Source organism: Electrophorus electricus, chromosome 20, assembly GCF_013358815.1.
Source record: "Electrophorus electricus isolate fEleEle1 chromosome 20, fEleEle1.pri, whole genome shotgun sequence".
Classification (NCBI taxonomy): domain Eukaryota; kingdom Metazoa; phylum Chordata; class Actinopteri; order Gymnotiformes; family Gymnotidae; genus Electrophorus; species Electrophorus electricus.
The window spans coordinates 6,763,338-6,773,401 of NC_049554.1; the positions used below are offsets into that span (position 1 = coordinate 6,763,338).

A 10,064-nucleotide genomic window follows, 5' to 3' on the forward strand; every position below is an offset into this window, starting at 1 on the left:
CCATGCAGACCAGACGCAACAGGAATCCCATCAGCGCGCTGGGGTTCAGCGAACAGCTCACGCCACTGGAACAAACGCCACACGGCTCCATGGAGTCACTGGCCCTGTCCAACGCTACAGGTGGGTGTGATGTTGGTGTGCTAGTGGTCATCTTGTTCATTTCTCTTAGGTTATTATTGTCGTTGTTATTATTGCTATTATTATTAATTGGGGAAACACTCAAACATAAGATTTATAGGTTGGTGTGCCATGGCAGTGGCGAGTGATGTTTCCATGGCTTCGGTAGCGTATTAAAACACAAACCTGCATTTAGGAATGGACATTTGTTCCACGTTGCTCCTTTTGCGTGCAGGCACGTCGGCAGACGGCGTGGGAAAGAGGCAGGAGCACTTGTCGCGCTTTTCCATGCCAGACCTGAGCAAAGACTCTGGCATGAACGTCTCGGAGAAGAGTAACATGGGCACGCTCAACTCGTCTGTGCAGTTCCACAGCTCCGAGTCCCTCCGCAGCCTCGCTGCCAGACAGCCGTACCTGGAGATGGATCCGCGGGCGCAGGGGAATTACTCCCTGCCCTACGGCCAGGAGGCCCCTGCCGTGACCGCCATCCCTCCCGGCTTCGCCTACCAGGAGGAGGGCCGCGCGAGTTCGGCGAGCAGCGCCAATAACGCGCGCCTGGCGCCGATGAGCGAGCGGACTCGCCGCCGCACGGTCGACCAGGAGGAGTCACGACGGCGGCATCACCACCACCGCTCGCGCCGGTCGCGCCGCTCGCGCTCGGAAAACGCACTCAACCTGGCGGCCGAGGTTAGTCTGCCGGCTCCGCACCGGTCGCGGTCGCGCGTCCGAGAGGATTACGATCGGTTCCTGCCTCCTCGCTGCCCACGAGATGGCGGCTTCGGCAACAGCAGGTCGAGGTCACAGACTTTTAGGCCGTGTCCTCGGACGACCTCTGACCTCACCCTTCAGAACCCTGCGCCGCATCGTCACCTAGGCCACTACGGGTGGGACCAGTACGATTATGATGATGACTGGTGCTCGACCTGCTCCTCTTCCTCCGATTCTGAGGATGAAGGCTATTTCTTGGGCGAGCCTATTCCCAAGCCCGTGCACCTGAGGTACATGACCAACGAGGAGTTACTGCACAAGTACAACGCCTCCGGCCTGGAGCACCTGAGTGGCAGAGGACCGCTCCACACTCGGAAACGGAGGAAGAGCAAAAACTGTATCATCTCCTAACACTCGCCTGCACCGTGAGGAATTTGCCTGTCTCACTTAAAAACACTTTTCAGTATTGTGGAGTTGCTCAGTAAGTGTTATGCAGTAACGTCAATGTCACACATGCTTTGGCATGGTTTTTTCTGCCAATATTCCTAAACAATTCCGACTATATTTCACGCTAAGCTTCCTGTCCGGCTGAAGTCAGCATGCAGCCGTGCTTCGTGTAACCTATTAATAGCCAGAGCGGTTTGGTACAGTTATGGGCTACATGGTTTACCTGCTAACCACAAGGTGTATATTACTAAATGAATGAATAAGTTAAAGATGTAAAATAAATATTGTAAATGATTTTGTATCATTAGAATCATTAAGTATAATGCAGAGATACGATAGCATGCGCATCAACTTGATTTTTGTCTTGTCTTGGAAATTAAAAGTACATTTTGGTTTGCAGTTTTACAGACACACATTGTTTCCACGTCATCTGCGCATGCTGTGCTCTCGAGCGGTGTATCAAACGGAAATACACTCACCATCTGGTCAATGAATAAATGCATTAGTACACAGCAAGGAGACATCGTCTGCCGTTACCCACACGCTTCACGTTCAACAATCTAGTCCCTAATCTTAATTCAGTGATCACCTGCTTCCTGCTTCCAAACACCGAAGTTTGAAAGTTATTACTGGGTTTGGGCTCCAATTACTAGGTGCATGTTAGTGAGTTTACATCAGACAAATACTAATACTATTAATGGTGTTGACATGAGCTGGAACCATGGCCACACTGAATAAACACCAGCCCTGGACTGCGCTGACAGACTGGAGCCATTGAGTGTGTCTGTCACGAATAACCGGGCCCGATATTCCACGTTAAGCAGCCGGCTAATGTCCTTGCGGGGTTTGGAATATGATTGTGTGAGTCCATGAGCCATGACACCGCCCACATGGCCCTGGAGCCCCTCCCCCCAGCCCACTAATGTGATGATGGACTGCGGGGCGTTAGCGCGGGGGCGGGGTGGGGGTGGGGTTTCTGCAGAATAGCTGCCCTTGAATGGTCGGACGGACTTTGCAGTAGTCGATAAAAAAGAGCTGGCATGGAGTGGGTGTTTAATGTAGGATCGCCCGCATAATACAGCAGGCTTGTGCAATTGGCTGAGAGGCACGCTCCCTGTGACACTCTCCCTGTGACGTGGCTAGGAGGCACTGCGGTGACCTCTCACTCTCCCTGTGACACTCCTTGTGACACTCACTCCCTGTGACACTCTCTCCTTGTGATACACTCTCAACACTCCTTTCAATTCAGTCATATTCACAAAAGTTTTATTGGCCTGGCGATGTTTAGTAACAGAAACATTGACAAATATATATACACAAACATTATTTATATTATATAAATATATTTATATATTATATAATTTATATATATATATATATATATATATATATATATATATATATATATACATACATACATACATACATACATATAAACACACAACTATATACATTTATATACAAGCATTTATGTAAGAAAATGTAAAAAATAAAGAATCCCATAAAAGAACAGCCACTGTAGCATATAACAAACCAACTACCTGCAGAGAAATCCAAGATTTGCCGTGAGACTCTTGTTTAATGATGGTGCTTTTGTAACTGATCTGAAATCAGTGCAGGAGCTGGAAAGCCCATATCAGAGGGTGAGTGTATTGTAGCCGGGGTTCTCCCTCAGGTGCTCTGTGAGCTGCCCCGTCAGCTGTGAAGGTCACACTCTGCATCTCTGTGTCGTCCGACGGGTAGATCGGCCCTGGGAGGCAGCAAACCGTGAGCGAAACGTTTTGATTACATGAAATAAAAAACATCTTTCTGAAATCTTTTGGTGCAGTCTGGTGTACTGTGCTCCAGACTCTTCTTACAACCCCTCAATAAACCGAACATTTTTCTGTATATGGATTGAGCAAATCCGTGTGGAGTACTGGGGGGTTGTAAACTAATGTGACAAAAAAACAACAGAAGGGAGATTTTACAGATGCAACCAAACATAAGAGCTGTTAACGTAAGACGGCCCAGAGCGCTTCATTTTCCTGCAGTATAAAACTGCAAAATTAAAGCACTGTTGTTTAGAATTACTTCAAAAATAATTATAGGGATTATGAACATAATGCTTTCCTGAGGGATTTTGCCTTTCAGTGCTTTAAGGATGCCATTAAAGACTTCCTGTTCAGAGTTATTTTATCTTTGTTTTATTGTTTAAACAAACTCATGGTTTTTCTGTCACGCACCAGTGCCCATCACCCACGTCCTGGCATAGAGGGGCTTCGGTGTGTTTGTGCACAAGACTCACTCGTCCCATCAGGAGAAGTCTTTTCACAGTTATGTCCGTAATTACTGAAAGTACACCAGTAAAACTACACCTCAAAGCTCCCAACTCTACAAAAGCATTTATGACTCTAGAGTGTCACAGGCCCTACCAACGGTAACGCAACGGTAACGGTAATCGACTGATGGTAGTGGACGATACTTCCTATTCTTCGGAATGTCATTGTGCATTTTTATTGCAAACATAATAACTACTGCATCCTGCTCCATCCATGAATTAGTTTCCATTCTATTCTGTTGTTTTCCACCATACATTCTGTTTTCAGTTGTCTCTGTATCGAAACATGATCCTGTAGAGATGGGAACAGTCAGAGGGTGTCAGCTCCTGCCTCAGTCGCACACACACACACACACACACACACACACACGTTACACACACGCTTAGCTCCTTAATCTAAGCTTGTTTCTCTTTTTTCTCATGTCTGTCTCTCTCATAACACAAACATTCTTTATTGCACTTATCATTGTTTATTGCACTTATCATTGTTTAAGATAGACCTTATGTACTTTGTACTTCTAGTCATCAGCAGTGAAACCTGTATTTCTACAGTATATACTGTATTTCTACAGTATAGTTCATTGGTATCTTGGACTCTAACCTACTATACTGCACTAGGATGTATTCTATGAGTAAATGACAAAGCACTTTTGTAAGTCGCTCTGGATAAGAGCGTCTGCCAAATGCCGTAAATGTAAATGTTGTAAAGCTCTTCCACACTCATCACGTAGATCATGGCAGGTTCTTTGCTTTGTAGGTTGTCCTAACACTGTGATGCGTTCTGCACTTCTGCGCTAATAAATCAGGCACTAACAGCTAACGTCACCCTGCAGGTGACAGTCCTGCTCCTCACAGCTACTATCACATTCATATCAGACGTGTGCATCATCTCGTAAAATGTATACATCCATCAGTGTAACCTTAAACAGTTCGAGTTACATTTGTTTTGACCCGACAATGCAAGCGAATGGACTCTGAATGAAAGGAAGGGGACTTCTGTTAGAATGAACGCAGACAGGGAGATGCTTACTTTTCTTAATGTTTATAGATGCGCGTGTTCCAAGATGCTTGTAGCATGAACCTGTTCACGCTTTCGACTAAAAGGCTTTATTTTAGTTTGTTAGCAAGTGAGAAGCAGTCTAAGTAAAAACACTAGCTAAGTATTTCTGTAGCCAGTATTTCTCACGACTGTGTCTCCAACACCAGCCGCGTGATCTGAGCCCGTCCTGTACACTGGGAAGCCCCAGAGTCCCCCTGACGGAGGACACAAAGCCCATGTGTCCCAGGCTGTCTAACACTGGGCTGACTAATGGTTCCCTTCAATTATGAAGGGCCAAACTCCACATTAATAAGCAGGCTAATGGAAGCAATTACACATTCCCAACCTTGCCTGACCCCTAATGCCTAAACAGGCTGTCATGTCAGTGCCGTTGTCACGGAGACACGCTGACATGATTGATGGCACATGACAGCTATCAGTGCTGCCAGTACGTTGCTCCGTCTTAGAACGTCTTAGCAGGACATTTGCTCATTAGCTCTCATTGTGTGAAATATACCTGCTGTTTCTGGACGCAAGGGCTAACAGAATGGCCTAATTTCCACATATTCCTCTTAGCTAAACAGTCTTGCTGTTAAGTGACTGCCATTATGAACAATTATGAATGTTGCAGTGGTGGCTCAGTGGTTAAGGTATTTGGCTAGTAATCAGAAGGTTGCGAGTGTCCCACCACCACCGAGTGGCCACTGTTGGGCCCCTGAGCAAGACCCTTAACCCTCAATTACTCAATTAATTGTAAGTCGCTTTGGACTTTGGTGTCAGCTAAATGCCATAAAATGTAAATGCTAATGTAATAATAATTATGTTAAAATGTTATGAGTGTAGTGTTAGGTGAAGGTGTTGCTTGTGTATACAGAAAGTGGAAACTTCCTTCAGATTAGCAGGATTTGTGCCTCGTTACTTTCATTAAGACAATTGTTGTCATTATTATTCATATAGAGAAACTTCAAATCTTTTTTTTAATATTGTATCATTTAACCAGTTATGTTTAGTTTTATTTTAACTACTTAAAGCAGATGCATATAACCTACTTGCAGTTCATAATTTTGTTCCAGAATTTTCCTCCATGAAACCGAGTTACTCTGAGCAGCTCCTGAGCAGACCCACTGTAGATGCGTGACCTACATTCTGCACACGTTCTCCGGGGAGCAGCTGAAGGACGTTGCTCAGGAGGGTTTAGTATTTTACTGCTTCATCAATGTCCTACACCTCCCGATGAACTTTAGGCAGTTTCATTAAACGGTGAGAGTACAGTACGTGTGTTAATCGTTACAGTACCAAACAACGTAGCTGGTGGTCTTTCACAGCAAAGTCCTTACATCAGCGGTTCCTACAGTAATTAAGCCCTGACCTCCTGACCCCTTCTGCTTGTTGGAGCTGCTGGAATTTTATTGCTCATTTGGCTTTAAGCACAGTTGGAAGGCCTAGGAAGTAAATCTAAAACTGAAAATGGGATAATCCAAACAATATGTTATATTAAGGAGTACTAACAGTATTCTTTTTAATCTCAGTTAGATGTAAAACAATTGCTCTCTAGTTTTAGCGATGGATTTACCACAGTCATGTTTTAAGGGAAACCCTGTTAAAAAGGCTTTCAAGATAGTGTGGCTTTGTGGGTAAAATTCTTCCCTGATGCCAGCAGGGCTGGCAGTTCCAGAAAAGAGAGCAGAGCAGTGTGCAACTGCCCAGGTGCGTGCAAGATGATGTTTGGGGAGGTTTGCCCATGGGTCTGGCCTACAGGCATGACTCTGTGAGCTACAGGATCTCAGACTGACATGGTCTTATTTCAGGGGTGGGGTTGGATTTGACTTTAATTCAGATGTAATGGGTCACTTGATGAGCTTACGGGTTTAAAATAACATTTACATGAAAGGAAAAAAATCTTGCACTGCTTAGTAAACATTGTGGATGGCCACAGACTGGACTTCAGCTCATGACTGCTCTAAGCTCCACCTCCAAGAGCAGGAAAGGCGTGGCAATACATCAGGTCATGTGAATCGTGCTGGGTGACGGACATGACTACCTATGAATTAACACAAACCATATACTATATCCAGTACAGTTCATCATACAGCTCAAACCATTAAAAATAAACGCTGTTTCATATTTTAAGTGTCGATTTATAATGATAGTTGATGTTTCCACTGGTACTTAAGCATATAATAACTATTCCTCATCTCAACCCATGACTTCAATACCACTTTGTAGACACCGATATCTTGAGTAACCTATACCCTGACTTTGATCAGGTGCTGTATGTATTCAGCGCCCACAGGACGGAGCATGTGGAGGAGGAGAGAAGGAAAACATCTGAAACGCGAGAGCGCTATATTTCATAGGCGTGACCTCTGGCATGTACACACATTAGGACACAGTGTAAAATGACAGCGGCCTAGTGCGACCCGCGTACGTGGTGGGGCAACAGACGCCAGAGCAGTGTGGGGCAGGGTTAGGGCGCCCCCTTCAGGTCTTCTGCCTCTCTCCTCATTCCCAGTAGCAACAGCCTCTCTGCCTGCTGTCCTGGAGAGTCTGACTGCATCTCAGAGATCATTTCCAAGTTTAAACCTTTGTCATCTCGTTGTGGCTCCAACCTCCAACCTCAGAGCATTGTGTCTGTTCAACTTCCTTTCATCTCATTCATCTCTCTCTCATATCTGGTCATGTTCTTTATGCTCTAAAAATGGAGGCTGTCAACCCCATTATCAAGAAACCAGGCCCTGACAGTTCAGTTAGGGGACATTGTAGTCCCATTTCAAGCCTGTGTTTTGTCTTGGAAAGGCTGTTGCTTCCCAATTGTACGAGTTTCTGAATTCCAATAACTTTTTTTGATACTTCAGTTAAGTTTTCAAACCTTTACACTGTACTGAGACTGAGTTCTCGTCTGTGTTCAAAATGATCTTTGTCTCCCTTTAGATTCTGGTTCTGCATCAGTTCTTCTCCTTCTTGACCTCAGCACAGCTTTGATACGGTCGGTAATAACACTCTCGTTTCTGCACTTTCCACCATTGGCCTTATAGGTACTGTGCTCTCCTGGTTTAAATCCTGTCTAACAAATAGGTGTCAATTTGTATCCATTGAATGGCAAAAATGTACCTCTGCCTCTGTTACTGTTTGAACTCTATTCAGAATGTGGGGAGTTGGTCTGCTGGCTGTCCCCAGGTTCATGCTGGCCCCTGTTGGGTTGGTCTGCTGGATGACCCCAGGTTCATGCTGGCCCCTGTTGGGTTGGTCTGCTGGCTGTCCCCAGGTTCATGCTGGCCCCTGTGGGGGTTGGTTTGCTGGCTGTCCCCAGGTTCATGCTGGCCCCTGTTGGGTTGGTCTGCTGGATGACCCCAGGTTCATGCTGGCCCCTGTGGGGGTTGGTCTACTAGCTGTCCCCAGGTTCAGGCTGCCCCTGTGGGGGTGGGTCTTTAGCGTTGCTGCCCCTACCCTCTGGACCTCTTTACCCCTCTTCTATTCCTACTTGCACCTCTTTTCACATTTTAGGATATTATTAAATTTGCTCTTATTTGTGTATGTTAATGTTCGATCATCTGATCCCACACCTTAAAGACCCAGTTGTGTGTGCATTACTAGGTGAATTTACCTTAATATATTACTCAGCACATTGAGTTATAAAGGCTTAACAGTGTCTGTGGGCCTCTTATTAATCAGGGTGAACTGGAGAGTAATTAGACCTTACATCAACTTTAAAATGTATTCCATTACAGATGACTGATTGCCTATTAAAAATATATCTGCAACCCAATCCAAATGATATTAAAGTAATGTACTCTGTTTACAAAATCCCACAAATTCCTCTATTTTGTCTTTGCAGACTCATGAACACCTCAGAAGATGTATAAAGGCTGTACATATAAACAGATCCCCTCCCAGCAGGTCAACATTGCCCTATGCTGTAAAATGTCCAACCCCCACACTCCTGTCAAACTCGTAGACTCCACCAGCGTAAACACGCCAGATAGGTCGAAAAAAAGCAGATCGTGATTCGGGTTCTTCACTCCCATCGTCTTATAACGGCAAGCTGGATCGTATCATCCGATAACAATTGTGGGACATTATACAAGAAAAATGGGAGAAAAAAAAAAAGACCACAATCACTGAACACCGGAAATCTGCAACTTATCGTCAACTAAAGACGTCAAGGACAGAAGAAATTAGTGTGTGATCCTGCTAGTTTTTTTTCCTTTTTAATGTCCCATTTTTTCAACGCCGTTATATCTATTCCATCTCGACCCTGTCCACTACATAACAAAAAATATATATAATGGAACGATACTTCAAAGCTGATTAAAGCGTAGTGTAGCGCAGCGGAAAATGTGTGTTTAGTAGGGAGTTGGGACGATGAGTGGGAAATGTGAGGAGACTAACGTAGGGAGGAGGTTGGGCAGAGGGGCTCCATTACTCTTAGGAATAAGCAGGCTATGTTGGACTTAATTATACAGTTTGTGACGGTTACTATGGAGAAACTAATGCAATCGGTGATTGAGTTAATGACTAGAAAGTACGTTTTTTTCAGTGGGGAGTCGAAATTTAGTGACAGTTCACATGCAGCTGGCGTCGTGCATTAGCTAAGCTAGGTTAGCTGTGTGTGTGAGAGAGAGAGAGAGAGAGAGAGAGAGAGAGAGAGAGAGAGAGAGAGAGAGAGAGAGAGAGAGAGAGAGAGAGAGAGAGAGAGAGAGAGAGAGAGAGAGAGAGAGCGCGCCGTTTGGAATGCACGGATGTTCGTTTGGATAAATCAAGCAGAGTTAATTTTTCAAGTAATTAGTTATTTGTTTTACGTCATTTGAGAACAAATTCATGCATAGTTAAAATTTTACATGCTGCTCTGAATACATTATGAATGCACATGTGTGTGTGAGGAATAGTGTTATAGTTGATACCTTTATGTGAACCCATGACAGCTAAGCTCATCCTTGTAAACTAAGGACAGATGAACTGAACCCAGAGCATGTACAACAGGTGGAGATTGAGGGCACTGCGGTAGTTTCTAAAGGTCTGCCAACAAACGTGTTAACTAGTACTTAATGTGAGAAATACTTTACACTTTATTGCTTACTGACCCTTTATGCACCCAAAACCTTTAATAAAATGCGGTATCGCGCTAACAGATGTTGAAACTCTAACTTGGGTCTTTGCACACACAGGCTAATAAAAACAAACACTTTTATGCCATACATATGTTCAATTGGGTAGTTATTTCCATGCCAGTAATATCTATCGACTGACTGTTAACCACCATCTTCGACAGCAACAGTTAACTTTCATGGTGTCCCTGCTAGCTGTTGCTAAGTCTTTAAGGATTGGATTGAAGAACTCTCTGTATCTCCGCATTCTCTTTGAGACTTTTCACCGAGCTTTGTTATATACAGAGAATATATTCGTACATTTTATCCAAAATATCGTCGGTGCTGT

General features: G+C 44.5%; 1 protein-coding gene across 7 annotated transcripts in view; it reads left to right on the forward strand.

Moving 5' to 3' along the window:
- The window catches only part of prickle2b (prickle homolog 2b), a 57,854-nt gene extending 56,177 nt beyond the window's left edge, over positions 1-1,677 (forward strand). For 6 of the 7 annotated variants that reach the window (XM_035520334.1, XM_035520337.1, XM_027016577.2 and 3 more), the window contains 2 exons: positions 1-120; positions 353-1,677. The exon at positions 1-120 is cut by the window's left edge and continues 672 nt beyond it. In XM_035520334.1, the coding sequence (XP_035376227.1) occupies positions 1-120; positions 353-1,236 (1,004 nt within the window). In that variant the 3' untranslated portion in view covers positions 1,237-1,677. The remainder of the gene's footprint in view (positions 121-352) is intronic. The other variant, XM_035520338.1, reaches the window with a different exon arrangement.
- Positions 1,678-10,064: the final 8,387 nt, after the last annotated feature.